At 43.2% G+C, this 23,621-nt stretch overlaps 1 protein-coding gene across 1 annotated transcript; it reads right to left on the bottom strand.

Annotated features, from left to right (window-relative positions):
- Nucleotides 1-1,130: 1,130 nt before the first annotated feature.
- Nucleotides 1,131-22,982, bottom strand: LGI2 (leucine rich repeat LGI family member 2). Its single transcript, XM_039698771.1, has 10 exons — nt 22,802-22,982; nt 21,859-22,063; nt 20,627-20,875; nt 20,466-20,537; nt 17,520-17,591; nt 14,221-14,292; nt 13,581-13,652; nt 12,361-12,530; nt 7,627-7,791; nt 1,131-5,154 (listed from the first exon to the last, which is right to left on the bottom strand). Exons 1-10 carry the CDS (start codon nt 22,980-22,982, stop codon nt 4,337-4,339), a joined length of 2,076 nt encoding a protein of 691 aa, XP_039554705.1. The 3' UTR covers nt 1,131-4,336.
- Between the last annotated feature and the right edge of the window lie 639 nt (nt 22,983-23,621).

Genomic DNA, 23,621 nt, shown 5'->3' with positions numbered 1-23,621 from the left:
CTGGCTGTGCGCAGTGCTGCCCCCATCTCTGTGGGCCAAGAGAGAGTGGGACTGAGGGGGTGAGTGGGACTCTTACAGCTGTTCTTGCACATCTGCCTTTATCTTGACCTTTCAAAAATACCCTGCTCTGTCTTCCCCTAGAAATTTGCAGGAGTGACCATCCTGCACTGCTTTTTAGGAATGCTTTTCTCTTGGTATCTTGCTATGACTTTCAAGGAGTAATAGATACTTTCCAAGGAAGATTTGAAGAATGTGGTAATGGATTGAAAAAAAAGTTCACCTAGCAAGGGCAAAGAAAGCAGGGGAAGGTAGATAGGGAAACAGTGCTGATTTGCAACTGATGTTTGAGCTGTGATGGAGTTTCAGTGAACCACACCACAAGGGCTGCTGACTCATAAAAAGGTGGAATACCCAAAAGGAAAGCAATGATCCCAGCAATTGCATCCCATTGTGGTATGTCAGACATGTCTGATTGCATAAGGCTATAATTAGTTACAGAGAGTTGTGCTTATTTCTGAAGAACTAAGAGGAAACAAAAGAATTATCCTCTGTCTTAGTGACTAGTAGGATCAATGGACAACACTCAAGGATTGCTTTAAATAAAGTGTATTCACTGCTGATAGATTTACTTTTTTTTTTCAATTTCAGAGTAAATGTCAATGATTCAGTAAAATTTAACAAATCTTAAGATTTTGTTTTGCCCAGAGCAAAGATCTGAAAGTCTTGGAAGTAATTTTAGGACTTGGTTCCTATTTACTCAGCATGTAAGAAAACCACTTAAGTATTTTAAGTATTTTTTTTTAATTATTTTGAAAATCAAGATCTCTTTACTTTGTGGTAATCATGAACGAAACTCACAGCAATAGCTGCGTTACTTACTTGCTAACACTAGATGGGGTGTAAGGAAAGAGTGAAGGGGAAAATCAGGGAACAGCAAAACCTTGGAAGTCCGGACTATCTCAGGCACAGAAGAAAGATTTAACTAATCTGAGCATGGCTTTCTCCACCTTGTCAAAAGCCAAACCCGATCATAAATAGACAGGGACCCGTTTGCCCACCCTGTAAATTCCTCTGGCAGTGTGGATCTTCGCAACGTGGATATTTTAACATGTGTGCCACACCACTGTTAGTCACATTAACTGCATTTTATTCATATATTGAAAGAGTACATACACATGTCAGTAGCATAGATTGCATCAGCTCCTCTTTACTAAAAAAAGCTCAATGTATATACAACCTTAAAATGCTCCTGCTATAGCTAGTGCATATTAAATCAATGCTTATATAAACTAATGAACTTTACATAATTTATGGATTTTAGAGTACATTAAAAGTTATCAGTGGCATGTTCTGTTATCCTTTTTCACTGTCCTGATGGTCTAACATTTCAATTAATTATGAATATGCATATTTTATTTACCATTCAAAACAATTTCTATTACAGAATATAGGCAATGGAGACAAACCGTGGTTGCATTTGGAAAGGCAGAAAGGATTTTCAATTATTAACAATTTCTGTTTTTTGCCTGCATCCTGCAGCTTTTCCTTGGGAGCAGGAAGAGCAGAACAAGGCTCCTTTTGAGGTCTTGCCTTTGTTTAACCCTGTGAAAAGTACCATAATATTTTCTTAATTCAACTGGTGCTTTTTGTCCTCGCTCTTAGTTGCTTTGACCTCCTGTGCATGAGCTCAGCAGAACAGGCAGGCCAGTGTCTGGCTCCAGGCTGTTCCTGAGGCTAGGAGGGATGCTGAGCTGGGCTTTCTGACCAGCCAACACAGCTACTCAACAGAAGCAGCAGCCTGCCCGCAGAATTAATTTCCCTCACTCTCTTCTTCTGGTCCCATGTGAATGAGCTAGACTCATGTGGATCACTTTATCCTCTTTATTAAGCCTGTCTCTGCAGATACCATTTTAATTTAATCCAACTTGATAGCCAAGTCTCAAAATCCCCTTGGCTCTTGAAACAGTACAATCTCCTGGTATTCAATACACAAGCCTTTTTCCAGCATCCTCTTGCTTCCCTTCAAGGATCCAATTTCTCTAAACTAGCTTTTCACTCTGACTGATGCCCCTTCCTGAGTGACTAGAACTCACAGTTGAGCCCTAAAATAAAGTGCTGGTGCACTGAGAAATGCCACCCTCATCGGAATATCTAACTCTAGTGAAACTTGCATGCTTAACAGAAAAGCAATACAAAATGCTTTCCCACAACATAGGCTAAATAAACGTTGCTTGCCAGACATATCCACTTTAAAAAGTAAACTGGAAACATAGTAAGAAATTTCCTTCACTGGCAGACATGAGTGTCTTTGTTTTGTCAGATTAGTTAGCTTAATCCTAGGAGAGGTATTGCTAAACCCTATTGCAGAGTGTTGGTTTGCATCTACTGGTCTTGATTGAACCACTGGGACTGAGACCCCATTGGAATTCAGAGGGCAGCACTCAGTGTCTCAGAGGGTGGGATGGGCCAGGTTGGCAGTGTAGCTTAAGACAAAACCAGGTTGAACAACTCTGTAGGAAAAAAAAAACTAACACATAATTGAAAATCAGGATGAGTTATGTCTCTGACAGGCCAGTAATAACTTCATTTCATAGCAGAGTGGCAAAAGTTGGAGAAGACTGTGACACGCCAGGTCACTGGTAGGTTATGACTCCTCATGGGAGCTCTTACACATAATCCTCCTCTGCAGCATACTTCACACCCTGCATATTGGAAAGCCTATGAGAACATCTCTGTTTGTGATCATAGGCCATGTCCAGGGGAAAAATGTCAAACTCACTCAGCAGAAGGATGGTGAGATAGGCCTAAGTATGATGGAATAAAGGATAGTTTCCTTTGCTCCTCCTGCTTTATGCAAGACCTCCGTATTATCGAAGGCAGCAATGCAACAGCAAGACATGATAAAACGACCTAGTAGACTAAGTGGTATGGAAATGTAAAGAAATATCTTGTGTAAGTGAACAAAAAAGAGCTCTGATTATTTTGGGCAAGAGGGGCAAAGACCCTTTCCTGGAAAACAGTCCCTTGCTGTTATCTTGAGAGAGGCTCTGTGTGCGAGGATTGTCCCGAGTCATTAGGATGGCTGAATGGCTTGGTCTGTAACCAGCCAAAACAACAACGAAGCACAGTTTGCCCTCATGCTCCTCTTTAACCTTCAATGGATTGGCAATCTGGCAACAGCCTGCACTCACCCAGTGGAAATCTCTCTTGGAGGCAGGATTAGCTCTAGTCTGAAACAGCTGCACCAGCTTGGTTTCAGATGACTTGGTGATACTGAAGTCACAGTTAGACTTTAGCCAGAAGGAGGATTTCCTGAATACAACTTTGATGTCCCAAACATTTACTGCTAATGAGCTGTGCTGTGTGGTGGAAACCCTAGGCAATAAATCACCTCACTGAGTGCAGAGGAGCTGCAACCTGGGGTGCATTAATGTCAATGTGTTTCAGGCAAAGCTTAAGCCCTGCCTTCTGGAATGAGGGTTCACAACAGAGTAATATGTTAAACACCCAGAATCTACTGGAATCCTGGAAATCATCAGGAAAAATATGAATTAGGGCAAAATGGAATGGATTTCTGGAATACCTATTAAAACAGAGAGTGGGTGTGACTTGTAGTTGGTTTGTTTGTGGCATTATGAAGACCTCTGACATTTTCTGTCTGTAATAACTTGTTAAGATCTCATGGTCCTGAAGAGACACACTATTCCTAGCTACCTACTTACTGTGGCCTGGGCTACTTGTTATGCACAATTTATTGCTGAAAAAAATGAATAATGGTAGAAAAACGGCAATAGATTTTGACTCTCCCTTCAGTCTGCAATGAATTATAATGATGTCTTGGATTTACTGTGAACCAGAAAGAAAGATTTTGAAGAGAGAACTCAGTGTATTCTAGAATGTTCCTGTTTGCTTTTACAATTCATCAGCAACCACAAAGAACAGGCTCTAATATTAAAACTACACTACTAAAATGTTACTTTAGGAGTCAAGATAATTTTTATGCTTTGTATGGCTCACTCTTCATTTTCTTTATGAGATGTTCAACTCAAGGGAGTTTGCTGGATTAAATTTAGGTCATTTTCTTAGATGTCAACATTAATTCTAATGCACTGCACTCCTCTTTGAATGACTGCAGATTGCAAAGTGTCTTTGAAAAAGGATAAAATGGACATGTCATGCAGTAACCAAGTAAATGCAGTCCCTGATTAATATGCAAGTTTGAAAAGTTCAGAAAATGTCATCGTACTCCATAGGTGCACCTTGTTTTTGGAAAGGTCTCTTTTTGTTTTGTTTGCGTATAAATGTCATTCTACATAAATTTCACTCTAGCATCTTTTCATAAACTCAAGTCAATGATGATATGTTCAAATATTTGAGTGTTTCCTTTAAAACTAGAGGCAAAGAAAAAATCTCTTCGATCTGTTGACACAGCTGTGAAAGACCGTGGTGCTTGCACGTAGATTTCTTTAAATAATCTGAATATCTTCTTTTCACCATCCCACTGGTAAATCTGGGAGAAGGTATAGTCACTTCCCAAGGCTAGGTAATAATTGTTCTTGAAGGAGAAAGGCTGCAGTGTCATGGCTCCCCGGGATGGAAGAGCCTGTATCTCCACAAACTGTTTGCTATTCCATTTCATAACTCTGGAGTCACCAATGAATCTTGTGAGTGTGATGTAAAGGTCATCTTGTATCCTGAAACTCTTCACAGCCAAGACATCTTCCATGTTGGGGATTTCACTGTGTGGGACAAACTTTTTGGAGGCTTTGTTCCACTGGAATATAATGGGCACCTGGGAACGGCTAGAGAGGATTAAATGTGATTTCCCGTCTATATCGAGAAACTCAGCATCAGTGTCCCTGAACCACTCATGAAGAGACTGATACGAATAAAATCCTTTGTTATTCCACTTATACACTGTTGACAAGCCTGCTTTAGAGCTATCTGCTATGACAAAAAACATTTCACTGTCTATCTCAAAAAGCTCTATATCATTTGGCTTGGAAATGCGAGATTCTTCAATATCCTGGAATTTTACAAACTTCGTCCAGCTTTCATCAAACTTGTAAATGTGTGAGCCACCAAAGAGCTGTGCCACCACCACAAAGACTTGGTCACCAACAAGAACGGCTTTACATCCCACTATAGACTGACCTATAGCCCAAAGAAAGAAAACGAAACAACACATGTATTAGCACAGCACAAACTACACTTTACACCACAGACATTATTACCACATCACCCCTCCCTGTTTTTTAAACCTGCACCATCTCATAAGTTTGTCTTCTGCTACATGCCATCAGAGTGTCTTTTCAAGCTTTTTAGCTCCTACTAACTAGAGAGATGACTTGTCCCACCTTGCAACATGTGCAAGTATGATGCACCATAAAATTCTGATTCCTTTTTTTGCAAAATACTTTTTATCTCTCTGTTTGTTCAAGCTTAATTATTTAAGATAAATTTTATTATTTTAAAATGACAAGAGTTTTTATCTTGTCGTTCATCAAATATCTGAAATTCTCTTATTCTTGTAATCTTTCTATCTTAACTAGTATTTTTCTTGCTCCAGAAGGGTTAGAGTCAGTTTTTTGCTACTGTACATAGAAATATTGATGCACCTTGTGGATATATCCCCTGACAGCAGGATGAAAAAGATAAATCTAACTCTGTAGTTTGTGTTAGGTATTCTTGAGGTTTTGTTAAACTAGAAATATTTAGCAATATTGCAGTTGCCAGATAGATAAGATCAGGTTATGGTCTGTCTTGAGAATGTCAAGTTGCACTAAACAAGAACCACATCAAAAAAGCAACAGTGAGACTATTACAAAAGGTGTTTTTGGAAGCAGAGAGGAATTCCTCTGTGAAGCACACAGTTTAAGTGGAACTATATCTGCCCAAGCTCCCCAGTGCATCCTTGGTCAGTCACTACAGCAGATTTACCCTGGCTCCTCTGCTGGTCCCTCCCTGTGGCTTTCAGAGCTGGCCTGGGATGACCTGCCACCCTCGCAGTGTAGGAGAGCTGGGTGTACCTTCACCTCCAGTACAGCAAGGGATCTGCAGCACAGGCATGAATGGTCAAGCTGATCATCCAGGCTCCTTCTGATCTAACTTAGTCAAACACAAACTCTAGAAGAGCTTTCACCTATCTCCTTCTGCAGAGGACAGCAATGATTTTCGCTTCATGTTCACTCTAAAGGCAATCTTGACAAGTAGCTCAGCTCCAAAAGCCCATATTGTAAAAAGAGCTAAATTTAGATATCCAAATGCCAAGCATATGGTAAGTAGTGAAATTCTCTGTGGAGCTGGCTCCAGAGCTCTACAGAACACTCTTCAGTCTCTGCAGGAGGCTCTTTATGTTCCTGCATCCCCTGGCAAAAATTAGGCTCATGTACATTTCAGAGTCCAGACCTCAGACCTTCCAGGAGCAAGCTCTGGGTGTGGAGCTAGGACACAAATCCTTTGCAGAAATGTCTCCTAATCAAATCATTCAAAGGAAGGTGAAATACACCTGGAAGTGTGTATCTAGTGTTTGCTATCTTTGCAAATGAGTCGAACTCTCAACTTCATTTCCAGAGTTTTCCTAGGGCTCAGTTAGCTCTCTCTGAGCTTTTGACTTCTCAGTTTACATCCCTGGTACATATTTTACCCTAATCTACCAAAACACAATGAAACCTAAAAACCCAACATTTTTTGTTTCAAAAATTTCTTGACAGAGGGGTAGCTTCTTGCAAGATTTTGTTAGTGACACACACAGCTGATTTGAGAGGTAAGTGCTTGCTGCCTTTGTAGAATTCCACACCAGAGGAGGATGCAGCATACTCTATGTCTCCCAAAATATAGGTAAAAAATAATTGATCACACACAACAAGGACAGGAGGCAAAGATGCTCCTTTGATAATTTAGCTCCTGAGTATTCAAAACCTCTGTCTTGGAGTATCTGGGAAAACAGGCAGCAGACAACAGCTTTGAAGACTCTGTCTCTGCTGTCATGGTGTGACTGGGCACCACAAGTGTTGGTTAGGATCAGAATGGTTGTTAGAAAATCAGCATTAGAACGTCACCTGGCATCCACACAGGCTGTTTGGTCAGTAATCTGACCAAGATGTTAATTGATCATATTTGTAAATTGAAAGTAAATGCTGAAGCTTTACAGCACATCTCTTTAGGTAACAATCACAGTTTAAATATTTCTGTCATTTTCAGCTGTTTTCCTGGTCAGCTCACCCTACAAGCATCCTTCAGACCTGTTTCCTCCTACATGCAATAGATTGTTTTTATATTTTGTAGGCACTTTGGCAAGATCAAGTGCTCCTTCAGCTTCTGCTTTAACTCGCTGTGTGATTGAGGCAGTGAATGCTAAGCTGGGCCAAGGTGTGACATTTATAGCAAGTGTTTGTGCCTTCAGAAAAATTTCAAGATTGGACAAAAAAAGCCTAGTTTATGTACCACAGTAAGGTTAAATGTGCATGTATTAAGAAGATGCATTACTCCATGGAGTCACTCATGTCCAAACATCACTCACTTCAATCCAAATTCAACTGAGATTCAGGACAAAACCCAACAAACTGATCCCATCTACAAATCTTATCCAGTTCATCAGTGGCTGGAGTCCCAGTGTTGATATACCTGTGATATTGTCGTAACTCCTGAAATTCATTTCAATGTGATCCCACTCCAGCACCATGCAGTTCTCCATGCTGGGCTGTGCAATAGCTACAAACACATCATTCTTTGAGTTGAACGTATCCACTGAAACAGACTGGTAGGGCAAAATCTGGTGGACAACAAAATCTAGAAACATACATTTGTGACAGTTAGGATGCATCCTTGCTGGAAACACAGAGTAAGTGGTCACTGATTAGAATGATGTACACTGAAAAATGAGTTAAATACTCTGGATTTTGTATAACACTATCATGAAATATCAGTATTCATGCTAGGCATGCACTAACAGGGAAAGTGTCTCCTGCTTTAGGTATCATGAACTGTCCTCTGAAAATGTATTTGTCAAGGAGCTCAAATATGTGAATAGTGAAATAATTCAGATTTTCCAGCCAGGCTGGCTACTATCAGTGAAATTTAGAAGTCTCTTTCCCCACAGCTGGAAGTTGCTTTCCCGTCAAGTGAAATGGCCTTGCTAGAATCACATTCAAGCTGAGAGACAGCAACTACCAGCTGAAGTCCAATAACTTCTTAAGTCATGCAAATTTAATCACTAGCAATTTGTGTTATGCTAAACCAGGCAGAAAGTGAAATGATATCTGAAGTTTGCCTGGGGATAACCCCATTTTGCCTAGACCATAGACAAAATGGTGTAATCAAAAACTCAGTTAACATAATGTTTTATGGGGCATTATAATGTAGTTTAGGCATAAAATACAACCAACCTGAAAATTACTATCCAGTGGAAAACTTGTGCTAGACAATAAGACTGAGAAATCGGAGCAACCTGCCTTTGCAGACTTAACTTGAAATTTCACCCTGGAGTACGTCAGCAGTCACCACAGAGCCAGTCTGGGGCAAAGTGAGGAGATTTGGGTCTGAGTTTGACATTTGACCAGACAGCTGTGCAAGATCTCTATTATCAGGGGGGAAAAAATGGTGTAGCAGAGCTGGCAAAGCACTCAGGTCTAAAGTGTGGTCAGAGGCTTGCACTGAAGTCATGTATGGATATAGACACATAGAAAAGGAAAGGCATCTTCCCTATGATGGCATTTCTGTGCAGAACCATGCATTGCTCTGTTTTTAGCTCCATTTGCTACACGCCTTCACCATGCACTGCTGTGTTGGAAGGGCCTGAGCATCCAGGGATTTTGGTGAAATGGTAATTAAGTCCTCACTCGAGTCCCTTATTTTGGTGCATTATGAAATAATTGCTTCTGAATGAAGAACCCTCTGTTTCTGCATGCTTGAAAGCCTTGCCCTTGAGGAGTTGCACTTGTGGAGAATAAAGATAGATGACTACCATTAAACAAACAGAGCAGATTCCACAGCTGTGAAAGAAATGACAGTCTTCATTCTTCGAGGGCTATTATAAATAGAGCTTGGGCTTGGTTCATAAATGCTGGTAGGCAAACAAGAAAGTTATCTTCATTCTCACTGGGAAACTAAAAGGGCTGGGGAAAACTGGCACTGAAGTATGCAAAAAGTAAAAGCAACTGACCAGTTATAGAAGGATGGAGTAAGAGCAGATACAGTCACACAAAATAAAAATATTTTTTAAATCTTGAGATAAAAAACCCAGAAAACTAATCCTGAAAAGACATTTCTTGGAATCTGAACAGTTGTGAAACTCTTTGGGAGAATCTGTGAATTGAAACAAACCAGTCTGTATGTGAAAATGGGTAGGGAAATAATTTGTAATCAGTAAAAAGCAATAAACATTGGTTTTAGCACCAGCTGGGAATACCAGACTGTAAGGTAGAAGAGGGTTACACAGTGAAAGTTGCTGCCACATCAGGGTTGCAAAAAATTCTAATACAGTAAATACAGGACTGGGGGAGGAGCCCTTTTCCAATATCTTTCTCTTTTAAGCTGGATCCCATGGATGGGAGAGGGCAGAGGACACAGCCCACACTTTCTCCCTGTGCTGCTGGCTGCATGATCTCTCCCTCTCTCCCCCCCACCCAATACACAGTTTTGCTCTCCCTGTCTCAAGACACGTGGTTTTCATGCTGTTTCCTGCTGGCTTACAGTGGGGGTGTCCTCCTGTCCTCCAGCCACTTGTTCCACTTCTGCTCCCTCTGTGGTTGAGCTGGCATCATGGTGTCACAGGTGAGGGCCCCAGCACTTTTATTGGGGTGATTTTCATTCTGGCAGCACTTGCTCAGGCTGATCCCAGCACACAGCAGCACAGTTGCCAGCACAGGAGAGGAGGAGAGTGCAGGGAACATTACAGAACATTAAGGAAAAATGTAAGTGATGGCCTGTTTGGGCAGCTGCTCCAAAGCTGTATCCTGCCATTCAGTCCCACTCTCCTCACATCCCTTCTTCCCTGCAGAGGACTATCCAGGACCTGGGTGTGCCAGCAGGGAGTGTTAACCATCCTTTCCCTTCTCCCACCACAGGAGAGCTCCAGCACAGGAGCAAGAATGCAGCTGTACCTATTAATGCAAACTACCTCCCTTCCAGACAGCAGGGAAAGAGAAGACCACCTCCAGAAGAAAATCCCAGCTAGGTAAACAGAAGGGAAAACAAGCTTCCAAAGCTCAGTGAGATGATCCCTTCTTGCAGGTCTGGGCAAAGCAGATCCCAGGCATGCACATGGCCTCTTTCCAGTGGCTGTGGGAGCCCAAGGCCTGTTTTCCAGTCTCCTGAAAGTGAGTTACGTGTTCCCAGCCACAGGACAGCCCCCTCACACACTGTTGAGAGGAAGAAAGACAAGAATGAAGTGAAATGGCTTAACCTGCTTCCATGATGTAAGCACTGAGAAATGGAAAAGACAGATGCTATCACAAAAATAATTAAAATGCAGGTCACCAATACTGTCCATCGCTCTCCCTGTGAAGAAGCAACAGGACCATTTTGTTCTTTGGCTTTTTATTTTAAATTTGGCAGCACCTCATTCCATCTCTCCTGTTACCATTGTAGCAGTTCAGCTGATGCAATGATCTGACTGGGCCAACAAGACACACGTTTTACCAAGCAAACTGCTTTGTTGCTACATCCTGCACCCAGTCATGCTTGACACAGAGTACTGGAGACCAGAAATTATGGAAAGTCTGATCCCAGCTGGCAAAGGACAGAAATACTATACTAAAGACTAACATGAATGAAAGAGTTTTGCAGAGCCCTACCCACCACTGAATGGGAAAGGAGAATACACCTACAGTGTGTATTCTAAGCCTGTGACTAATCTATCCTCAAGAAAGGAATATGGGCATATTTACATTCCCTTTGGATCTGAGGGAGGCAATAGCAGAGAAGGAGAAAACAGCAGTGGCCTGACACCACAGACCACCAACGTCATACAGAGCAGAATGTGACAGCTACATGCAGTGCTGTGGAGCTTCTCTGAGGACATTTGAGCAAATATTCAGCTGGGCTGTCCTTGCCCCATGGAACCCCTTTGGTTCCCAAAAGCTCTGCAGCATGTGGGGTTAGTTTTATGTTTGGTGTAGTTTCACTTACAGACAGAGGGACAATGTTAAGGGTGAATTTTGCCTGGAGCAACTTTACAGTGTCTAGGCACAAAAAAGTGAAGGCTGGTAGGTCAGGATAGATTTGAGGACCAGGTGAGGCTTTCTCTTGTGCACTTTCTCTTGTTAGTGCTATACAATGGCTTAAACCAGATTGCAATGAAATAAAGCCTCCTTTTACTCTGCATTGCTGCGTCTCAGTGATTTGGCAGACGTAGGAATGTAACTTTGGTGCTGTTCTAAACTTCATTGCTCTCCTGTGTTTGACATTCTTTTATGCAGCAGGTTATTGCACTTTACCTCTGCTGCTTTTCTGACATAATTTTGAATTCTGAGTTCATTCTCTTTTCCTTCACATATTGCCATCAAAGCACCTTTCATACCTTTTCCTGAAATTTCATTTTACATTACTAGTAATCACCTTTTCTCTTGTCTTTTAATAATAATGACTGACTTGATGACAGATGAGAACCTGCACACCTTTGATATTAGTGTCTGGAAAAAAGGCAAAGCGCTGACATCCTATTCAAAGAAGATGAAAAACAATATCCGCAGCTGATATTTTCAGTTATATGATGTGACTACATTTAAAGATAGGTAACTGCAGCAGTTTTGGCATAAAATATAAGCATAACCACATGCAAATTTCTCTTCACTCCCTTCAGCATGCTTTACATTACCTTAAAAAATAAAAAAATCAAGATCCTAGGCAAGACAGTAGTCAGAATATTATTGGACTTTTCAACTTAATGGAGTTCCCTGAAGAACTTCTGGCACTATTGCCACCATCTTTGATGCTAATAAATCATGATTTATCAAATAAAGATAACAGCTATAACCACATTTTTGAACTTATTTTCATTGCTTTCTGTGAAATACAAATTTTGGGAAGCTCATCTGCTATAACTATATGGCTTTATTCCAGATAATAAAAAGCATTCTGTGATGAAAATTAAGCCACAAATTGAGTCATAATCAAGTCTTTTGGAATATGAATAGGCAGAGCTCTTCTCCCATTATCACTTAATCCAAATAAAAACTCAGTACATACTTTGGCATCTAAATGTAATTTTCCCATTTTGTACTTGTTCTCATACTTGGAAGTGCTTTGTAGGTAACCCTTTCCTCCCCCCAGGTCATGCTCATAGAAGCGAAGGGGTATCATCTAAACTTCTGATATTTAACCATTTGTAGTGTGCTTAGAAATATACATTCTGAATACCTGTAGTGGTGCATTCATAATCAAAACTTGTCACATCATTTAACTTCTTATCCTGATATTCTGCTGGACCAATACACAGGACATCAGAAACAGTGGAATTTGTCATCTTTAACCACAAAAACAACCACTTGGCTTTGCAGTCACACTCAAATTTATTTCCCCTTAAATCTCTAAAAAAACACACAGAAATAAACATATTTGAAAAGGTTGATAGCAATATGAGTACTACACAACTGTCATCACCTTGACATGCTGAATTTCAAAATATCTGAGTATCCTTGAATTGTTCTGAACTGAAAACAGGGAAGTTCCTTAAGTTTTATCTGGACTCCTTTATCATGAGCTCTCTTTCACTGGGTTTTTTGAAAAACTGTTGCATTCTATGGTCATATATAATCATAGTAATGGAGCACATGTGATTCAAGTTACTTTTTTGGTAAGTTTTCATAGGATGAGGACTGTAATGTAATACATCCTGACATTCAGGTTGTCTGCTGAAGGCCTCTTTTGCACCATTTACCAGTGACACAGAGAATTCCCATTCCTTCACTAAACTGTTCCAGTACTGCTGGTTGACAGAGCAGCCTTGCAGATGTAAAACACAGATGTAAGACTTGTATTTTTTGAGTCGCTGCTGATGCAGAGTCAATTTAGCTTCTTCCAGCTCATGTATGTACCATTTCAGCACTGTATGTGTTCTTTGATCCTTTGGCAATTTTGTGGCTTATGATTTTACTTTGCTGTTTGGAAGAGCCAGGCCAAAAATAGGGGAATCCTAGGTACACAGGGAAATACTGACAGAATGTCAGCAAACAGCTACAACTTCACAGAAACAAGGAAAAGAAGGTTTTTTGGTTTTGTTTTTAAACTAATTGCTTGTACTAAAATAATCTCGGGGAATATACAACAATAATAGGGAAATATGTTCAGAGAAACTGTCATTTTAAAATTCATTGTCTCCCTTTCTCTAAAACACAATTTACAAGACATCAGAAAGAAGTACAATAACACAAGCTACGTACAGCATCATGAGAAGCAACAGTGATTTAAGAAGTAGTAGTTACTTTAGAAGACTCTATCAAGCAAGTAATTATATAACGAAAACCAGAACAAAAAATACAAATTTTTTTCTGTGTAGATACCAGATACAGCACCACACACCAGCACCTAAAACTAAGAGCAAGAGTGACAGAAGCAGTAGAAAGATTCTCATTACTTACAGTTCAATTAAAGAATCTAAATCACTGAAGACATCCCTTGGCAAAGCTTTGAGATGGTTATTTGCCAACGAACTAGAAAAGAAAGTTAGAGCTTAGTATCACTGCTATCTCTTACCTTGCAATTCTTACAAATTCTGAGCTCACTTACAGGTTGTTAATTATCCAGTACTGTCCAGCCACCGGCACTGTTACAAGTTACCAGGAATAGACATTAATTATTCTCATTCAAGAATGGATATTGCTTGAAGTTCACATGAAAGTAAAATATTTAAAGCTTTTTTTTTTTTTGCCCAGGTGCAAATGTAACCCACAGAGCAATCACTGAGCACACTGGAAAGAAGCAGGAATGTTAATCATGAGCAGGCAGTGTGGTGCTGGTGGTGGTACCAGTGCAGCACTGGGGGCACCAGTGACATCCCAGACCCAGCTGTGCCTGTGCACAGGCAGCCCAACATGTGGCAGTGCTGCCCAGCCAAGAATTGCTCTAAGGCTGGTTCTTAATTTATGGAAAGCATGTTGTTGACAGCAGTAGGAAGCTGACAGAGGGAAGAGAAGTTTTCTGTGTAGCAGGAAAACCAGTGGTATCCCAGGAGAGTTTTGTTCAAGTAGAAATTACTCTATCAAGTGTTAGAGAACTTACAGGTGAGTCAGGTCACGAAGGCCACGAAATGCATTTCTTGAAATGGTTTCAATTTTGTTTCCTTCAATAAATCTAGGCCAAAAAAGAGAGTATTTTAAAATACTTTAAGTAACATTATTATTAGCATCACCGTGCTTTAAGCTATGGTTGCCAGATGCAGCATATTTCTGGGCAGCTCCTTCAGACTGAGAAGTGGGAAGTCTCAGTGGAGCTGCTCATGTTCCCTTTTCCCCTTTCCTTGGGCAGACTGCAAGGAACAATGCATGTACCTGGCATCACAATGGATAGCACATGACACAAATGCCCAGCAGAAAGTGAACAAGGCAAAAAAAAATATTCCTCTCTTTGTTGTACCTGGCATCACAATGGATAGCACATGACACAAATGCCCAGCAGAAATGGAATAAAGTGAACAAGGCAAAAAAAAAAATATTCCTCTCTTGGCAGTCCCCTCAGGATGTGTTGTGTGAGGCAAGAGACCTGTGTAGGAGAGCCTCCTGAGGCAGACTTTAGAAGCTAAAGTCCTTCCCCTCTCACAAATCAGCAGCATTTTGAAACCAGCAGGCAGCACAGAGGTTCCAGAGCTGCCCAGGCTGCAGAGCTGCTCTGATGGGTCCTGTTCCCGTGGCTGCACACACACACAGTGCCACCTCCATGTCCACACAGCTCTGACTTGAACAGTGCACGTTTGACATCTGCACAAATGGCAAGACCTCTGCCTTGGTTCAGTTCTGGCTGCCACAGTTCAGCTCTGTCCAGCTGGGACCTCTCTGCAGGGTGCCAGCTGCACTCAAGTCACAGCCCTGTGCACTGGGGGAATAATGACAGGCACATATCGATTCCAGCAGCACACTGCTCCTCCTGACTGCACGTCAGCATTTCAAAAAAGAGCTGATATTTGAGCATCTTGACCCCTGAGCACTTGAGGACACATCCCCAAATACACCATGATCCCTGCAAAGTGATTGCAGCCAGGTGGCCATCAAGATATTGCATGATACAGCTATACCTGGATGAAGACAACTGTATGCTGACTTTATGAAAGGCTTATGAGATGAAAGTACCTCCCTTATTCCTAAGCTCCGTTTGCCCTGCAGAGAAGTTAGAGAAAAAATGCTATGATACAAGGTTTCTTCTCAAGAAAGTGATAATGGGAATGCAGGAGATGATGAGTGCTGTTGGTTCTGCAGTTTAGATGTAGGAAATATCCTTCATGAAGTGCCTGGGACCCTGACTGCAAGCAAAGGGTGCAGATGAGAAAGTGTTGTGTCTACATGGGAGATGTCAGAGGCAGGTCAGCCTTTCAGGGCTGTGTGGAGTCACAAATTCAACCCACAAGAGCAGAGAGCCACCCTGCCTCCTGACACCCTGGCAGCTGGCATCACTGCACAGCACCAGCTCAGTGGTCCATGCAAATAAACAAGGCTACACTGCTACAAGCTGGATCTCGGGAATTTGCCAGATTCTTGAATCACCAAACCTGGTCTCCAAGAGATGCTACTCTGGGAATTCCGGTCTGTTCACCAGCAAAGCTCTCATCTTTATCAGACCTGTCTTACCCTGACTCTGTACAGAGTCAGTTTAAGGGTGCATTGAATGCCACTATGAGTGCTGCAAGTGCAGCAGGACACAGCTGGAGATATATTATCTATACATAGGTATCAGCTGTGGGTGCTCCCCAGCTGCTCTTCAGCCAGAGACATTGGCTTTGTATACACAGACACTTGTCATTCCTGTTTGTCAGTGAGCTTTCCTTCTTCTCTACAAAGTCTGGTCCCTGGTAACTGAGAGACATGAGTTATGGAAGCTGTACTGGTTTTACTGGCTGCATGGCCAAAGAAACAAATCACAGAGAAAGGCCACTCACAGCCAGTTCCCAAAAGGTGGAGGGGTGATTTGCTGGGAAGAGGAAAAGCTCTATGGAATTGGCAGAAAAGGCAACCACAACCATTAACTGAGACCACTTGTTCAGCTGCTGAAAGAATTTGAAACTGTAAGACTTTTCCAGTCTTCATCCTGCTCCCTGGCTTGCAGCTGGTGGTCAGGGACAGAGATTTGCCCTTTGGCCACCTGAGGGGGGCAGGGTGTTTCATTCAGACAGGGATCTGGCTGCAGTGCCCAGAACAACTACCATAATGTATGCTGTGCTGCTGGGACGAGCCCATCAGCACTTGAAAGCAGGCCACTAATGGTACAACACAAAATGGTTTCTTTCCTTTTTACAAACTACTGCAAATAATTTCCCCCTGTAGACACAAAGAAAAGAGAATGCCTGGATAACTCGTTATCTCTGAAAAACCCAGATGTAGCTGAAGCATGGATTTTAGCATATACCATTTACCATTAGCTGCAAATTCCATTGTTGGCTACTACACATGTACCAGACGATTATCCCTGAATATGCCCCATCATAATATCTATTTACCTTCAAGATTTTAGCAAGAGTCAGTTTTATGAGCATTGCTCTGTGAAAAGGACAAATGTCTTCCACAGCTACATTTCAGCTTGGAAAGGTGGGTGGAATGAGGATTTTTTCAGGCCACATTCACATTTTCAAACACACCAGCTCATACTGAGTAACACAGAGAAATGCTGTCCTTTGGAGTGTGAAGGGAGGACAGCCTTGTATCAGAGATAATATTTTTTTTAAAGAAAAAGGGTGAACTAAAAATCAAAACAAAAAAGACCAGAAAAATCAACTAAGCGAATAACATAAACAAAAAGGACAGTTAAATATTTTTAAATAATAATATAAATAATTGCAATAATATATATTACATGAGAGGTATGTTTATGTATTTATGTATTTATAATTAATTAGATAAAGGTAAATTCTATGAACATTAAATAGGGTATCAGAAAAAAGGCAAAGTAGGAGGCAAAAGCTGGGAGAAGAGAAGCATAATCAGGGCTGTACACGGCAGTACACCAATATTCTGCAATTCCTGCTCAGGCTGCCCATAGGTCAGAACAGGCCTGCTCCACCCCTTGCCTGAAATTCAAATCCCCTTAACGGGTGGCACTGTTCTGGAAAGCCCAGGCAAGGTCTTGCTAAGCAATGCCTTTTTGGTGTGCTGTAATTGCAGAGATACCTTGTATTCAAGGCATCTTTTAAAAATGCACTGTAACATCTGAAAAATCATCAGCCACCATAAAGGATATGTGCACAGGAGTGGAACATAAATCCTTCAGCTCCCCTGCTCTTGGGAATAACAGTAAAGACCAAGACTCTGCAGCAGGAGTCTTGGCAATTTATCTAAACATCTTTATTTATAAAGGACATAAAATACCAAACTTACAGGTATTCTAGATGGAAAAGACCAGCAAAGGCATCATCTCGTATAACAGTGAAGGAGTTGGAGTTCAGCAAGCTGAAAATGGAGAGCAGGCATTAGGAAAGCACATTAAAACTTGACACACTGGATTATGCCTGTTGTGTTTATTGCCCATGACCAAACTAATCTTACTGACTTGAGCTCATATCACCCCACCAATGCAGCACTCATAAAATACTATGGAATGGTCTATTGAAAAAAAATTAAAGGCATTACATGATGGTAGTTAATGTCCACTAATCCCCAGGAAAAATGTGCCATTGACCTTGGCTAAATGTAACCTGGTCCTCAACTCTGTGGTCCACTGAGCAGAACAAGCCATCACTAGATGGCAGGTCTGCTGAGTGTGGCCCCATGCACTCATCACTCCTCCAGCCCCACTGACAACTTGTAAGAGTCCACCTGAGCACCAGTCCTGAGCTCCCAAGCACCAGCTCTCATTTATGCAGTCTCACTGGGCCAGTGCTCACTCATCCCAGGGGATGCTCCAAGCCTGACCTGCAGACAGGGTACAGCCTGCAGTGTTGGAGGACAGCAGCCAGTTTGTCAGCTGGAAACACAGACATGTCCCAACCACCGAGACAGAGAATCCTGCTGTCTTTATAAAGCAAAGCGCTGTGTCCACAGGCGGTGAGGAGGAGCTGCAGTGCTGCCTCCTCCAGGCGCTGCCTTGCCCTACTCCTGTGTGAACCTCAGGGACAAAGGATGTCAGAGTTGCACCAGAGAGGCTGTCACCTGAGCCAGCACAAGACAGTTAGGGAGAAGGAGGTTCTGGAGGAGCAGAACCTTTGCCAGCAGAGTTCATTCCTTGCTGTATTAAAGCACAACAGCAGACAATCTCCAAACTTTGATGTTCAAAGTCAGAGAGGGCAATTGCCTTTCAAGAAAATAGCAAAACTTCTAGTTTGGTCTGAAATATTAACACTACTCAGAAGAAATAATTTTTTGAAAATCTCAGAATTTTCACTATGAATGAATATGTCTGCACTAATTGCTTTATTAGAGCAACTGATTAATCTTCCTTTTGTATGGTTTTAGGCATTTTACTAAAATTAATTTAGAAGACTAATGAACATTAAATGCAAACTTTCCCTGTGATCCCTGGATATTATGTTAATACTAGACAAATGCTCCTTAAATTATCCCAAAGAAATCTGACAAAGATGAAGACCACCATCAAAAATAAATCCTTGCATTACTATTTTACCATGATTACTGCCACAGGAGACATTGTCCTGAGGTGCCCATGTGCTCAGTTATGCATGCAGCTCTTTGTTATTTTTTATATTTGTTATTTATAATCATTATTTTTTTCTCATGTTTTAAGGAAAAAGTTACAAATTGCACTAAAGAACAGAATTTGTGAGTGCCCAAGTTGGTGGTGGTGGTGATCACCTCTTGCTTCCATATCTGACTTACCACATAAAGGGACATGAGCAACTTCTGCCTTGCTCAACAACCCACCTCTGCCCCACCACCTCCACAAAATCTGCTGCAGCTAAAGAAAAGGGACAATCATTATCTGCTCTTCCTCCCTCTTCCTAGTGGCCCCATTCAAACCAAGCTAGATTCCTCCCAGCTCTAATTTTCCACCCACAGCTCCTCACCCGTGGATTTCTCCCTTTCCTTCCCAGCTGGCACAGGTGGTGTTTGCCACCATTCATTGGTGGGCAAGGTCCTTGTGTCCCCTGCTGGGGGCTTGGTGCTGACCCCCAGCTCTCACAGAAACTTGGTTTTGGGAACAGTTTCACACTAAAGGAGGTGAAGGTTTCCACCCCTTGCTTTGCCCACCTCCCCCCAGCATTTTGCATGGAGTGCTGCTCCTCCCAGTAGGAACACAGGCGTTTGAGTCAAAGCAGATGGGCTGCCCGAGGAGAGGAGCCTCACCGTCAGCTACCAGACACCTTCAGAGAATACCTCTTGCTAAGACCAGTTTTAACATCTGGTTATGTGGCAAGCACTCAGTCTGGGTTTCTGGCAGGCTTTGGATCTTTTTGCTGAATTTTTCTTTGCAGTGTATCTTTGCCTGGGGGGTCAGTCAGTCCTTTTGGGGTGGAGGTGTGGAGGTTCTGGACAGGCTGCACTGGGCTAGGCAGGACGCAGGCTGCTGCTCAGCCTTGCTGCAGCCTGCCAGAGGAGTGAGTATCCAGGCTCCCCAGGGGGTTGTACCGCAGTCTCTGTACCTTCCCTGCTGCTTCCCAGGACAGCTAAATTAAGCAAGTTTGCTCAAGCTCCTGGAGCAGGAGGCACACACCTAACTGCAACACGGGCAGACCAAGCAGCTTGCCTGGGGTCGGGAAGGAGGGATGGCTGCTCAGTGCTGGCAGCCAGAGCGCTGTCTCCTGGGACAGAGGGGCGCTGGGTCACACGGCATCTGAGGGGACACCCTCCAAGCGGCACGCTGAAGCACGGAGCCCTGCTGCAGACAACACCAGCACTTCACACACAGAGGATTCTTCCCTCTGAAGGCTGTTCTGGCAGCCTCCGCTCACCCCGTTGTGCCCACTGTGTCACAAAGCCAGTGCAAGACTCCTGGGCACAAAGTGAGCAGGAGTGAGAGCCACCACCACATAACTCTGGGGGAAAAACTCAGCCTTAAACTCACTAAAGCTGAAGTTAAAAGAAAGAGGAACTTAGGGCATCCTAAAACATTTTTACCTCCTTTAGTAACTAAATACACATTTTATGAAGCGGTTTGTGAGCAGAAAATGCATCCCTGAGCAAAATGTTATGAAACAGCAGCTACACTGAGGGACTGTGCAAGCTGTCTTCTCCAGTTTTCTCCCTTTCTACAAGAGAAAGGAAACTCTATTTAGGAGAAACTGAGAAGCTCTATGCTTAAAGGGACTCGATTTAGGAGGAAGGGGTGAAGTGCTACTTGGCCGTGCTCCTTCCCAGTGCCATACTTACAGCAGCTGCAGGGAGGGCAGGTGGGAAAACATCCTGTCCTTGACTTCGGAGAAGGTCCCGTTGACCAGGCTCCTGGAAAAAGAGATGCCGCCCGTCAGGCGGGACCGCCCCGCATCCCTTCGCCACCCTCCGCCCGTCGCGGCCGCGGTGCCCGCACTCACAGGGAGCCCAGGCCGGCGGGCAGGCTGCGCGGCGGCCCCGCGGCCCCCACGCACAGCGCGGACTCCCGCCAGCAGCTGCAGGGCGGCGCCCTGACATCAGCGCGGCGCCGCCTCCGCTGCGGCGCAGGGGGGTCCCGGCGGGCGGGGCGAGGCCAGGCGCGGCCGGGGCACCTCGGCCTCCGCCTCCCCGCGGGACGGAAGGCGAAAGCCCCGCGGGAGGTGGCCCCCGCTGGTAGCTCCGGAGTGATGCTACCCCGGGAAACCGGGGGGAACGTTCAGATGTTGGAGCGTGTCCAGAGAAGGGTGTGGAGCACAAGTGCTACGAGGAAAGGCTGAGGGAGCTCGGGGTGTTTAGCCCGGAGAAAGAGAGGCTCGGGGTGAGATTAATTGCTCTTTACAATTAACAGAAAGGAGATTGTAGTGGGACGGATGTAGTCTCTTCCCCCAGGTAATAAGTGATAGGACAAGAGGACCAGAGGAGATTTAGATTGGTATTAGGCAAAGTTTCTCCACTGAATGAGTTTTCAGGCATTGTAAGAGGCTGTCTGGGGTAGCGGTGGAATCACCATCCCTGGATGTGTTAAAAAAAATCACAGAATCGTGGAATGGTGTGGGTACCCAGAACTGCTCTGGGCAGTCTAATGTGTAAATTGTAAGAGGCTGTCTGGGGGAGCGGTGGAATCACCATCCCTGGATGTGTTAAAAAAAATCACGGAATCGTGGAATGGTGTGGGTTGGAAGAGATCTTAAACATCTTCTAGTGCCAAAACCCCTACCACGGACAGTTTTCACTAGACTACGTTTCTCAGAGGCCTACCCCTCCTCACCTTAGACACATCCAGGCATGGGGCACCCAGAACTGCTCTGGGCAGCCTAATGTGTAGGTGTGGTACTTAAGGACATGGCTTAGTGGTGAACCTGGCAGTACTGGGTTAGTTATTGTACTTGATGATCTTAGAAGTCTTGTCTAACCATAATGATTCTATGGTTCTAAGACCAACATGAGGGATGTCTAGATCATGAAAGAAGCAAATGGATGATGACACCACGCAATTCCAGTTGCTTTCCAGTAGTATGTCTGTGTTAAGTATGCATTAATTGAATCATGTTGTATCTGAAAGCTTGAAAGGTTTCAAAACTGCATGTAAAGCCACACTTGTGGTGCCCCAATTTGAATGAGACACATCGTGCACCTCAATAAAATAATAACTCTTGTAACATCAAATAGTTACTTTTTGTAACTCTTGTAACCTTCACTCTCCTTTGTGTCCCAGCCTCTCTTGGTTTGCTTGGGCCAGGCACAGAATTCCTGTGTCCATTTCCAGGGCTGCCCACACTCTCCAGCACAGTCTCCTGTTAGGCGCTGAAGACAGCAGTGAGATTCCTCTTCTTTGTGCCGAGCAGACCCAGGTCTCCACCTCCACTCATACACAGTCCCTGCAGCAGGCAAAAATTCAGAAAGCGTGAGCAACACCTGAGCTAGCGGTTTAATTAATTTATCATCCGATTAGGCAGAAACAAGAAGAGAAATTGTTTGAGGTCAGTGTTAGTCCCACTTTTCTTTGCCTCGTTTAGTCTTTTCAGTGATTTTAATGATTTGTGTAATACATCTCTTTGCAGGAGCTGTTATGCACCACATCTGCATCTTAATTCCACAGCCACAATAATCTAAGGATGTTTATTTCATTGGCAAGCAGACAGAAATTGTTGTGAACCGTTAAAGCTGCTGGATTTCCTGTCATTCTCTTTCAGCTGGGCCACTGGCACTTTATCCTAATGTCATTGAAAGTGCCAGAAAAAAATAATAAAAATTATAAGAATGCTATCAGAAATCAAAAGGTGTTTTACTGTCTCTCACAGTGTCCTTCTGGACAAAATATCCTGCATGCAGCTAGAAAAGTCCATAACAGACCGGGTGAGCAGCTGACTGACAGGTTAGGCTTGAAGTGTTACAGTAAAGGGGGTTACACCAGACTGTCACCTGTGGTGTTCCATAGGGCTCCATTGTAGGGCCAGAACTCTGTAAGGTTTTTTATAAATTATCTGAGCACAGGAAATTAATTTACATTAAGAAAGTTTGATAATGATACTGAACTAGGATGAGCTGTGGTCTCCCTCCAAAGTAAAGAGGCCCTGCAGAGAGATGTGGGTAAGACTAGGGAGCTGGGCACTCACCAAGCATACGAAATTTGATGACAGCAAGTGACAGATTCTTTACCTGGGACAGGTGGTCCTGCTTATACAAATCAGAGGATGAGAGCCTGGAGAACAGCCTATGGGAACAGATCTGAGGATCCAGGTCAGTGGAATTTGGGTATGAGTCAGCAGTGCCCTGGAAGCCAGGAGGACCGAGCATGTCCTGGGGGGCATCAGGCACAGATGGCCAGTCAGGCAAGGGAGGGGATTGTCCTGCTCTGCTCTGAGCTGGGGCAGGCTCACCTCGAGATCTGGGGGCAGTTCTGGGCAGCACAATGTAAGAAAGGATATAAAGCTATGAGGCTGTGTCCTGACAAGGGCAGCCAGAATGGTGGAAGATCTTGAGGGCAAGATGTAATGAGGAGTGGTTGTGGTTGCTGAGTTGGCTTGCGGAAGAGAAGGCTGGGGGGTGACCTGAGTGGGACCAATGACTTCCTCCCACTGTCAGCAAAGGGGCAGATGCTGAATTCTCTCTGGTGATCAGTGGACACAAGGAAATGGAAGGAAGCTGCCTCAAGGGAGTTCAGGTTGGTCATTTGAAAAAGGGTGTTAAGTGAGAGGCTGATCAGTCACTTCTTCTCAAGGAACTTGTCATTCCTCCAAGCCTGACAGAGTTCAAGGAACATGGATCTGGATGCCATTTAGTTGTATGGTTTTGTTTTAGGTAATCCTATGAGAAACATGGAGTTGGTGATTCTTATTGGTTCCTTCCAACTTGAGTTATTCTATGATTCTATGAAAAGGACACAACAACAACTTCCCAAAACAGCAACGAAGTACTGATTTTCCCATGAACCAG

The sequence above is a fragment of the Passer montanus genome, unplaced genomic scaffold (genome assembly GCF_014805655.1).
Source record: "Passer montanus isolate IOZ18808 unplaced genomic scaffold, ASM1480565v1 scaffold13, whole genome shotgun sequence".
NCBI classification, from domain to species: Eukaryota; Metazoa; Chordata; class Aves; order Passeriformes; family Passeridae; genus Passer; species Passer montanus.
Note: the sequence above shows the minus strand (reverse complement) of the source record. Positions and strands in the feature narration are given on the sequence as shown.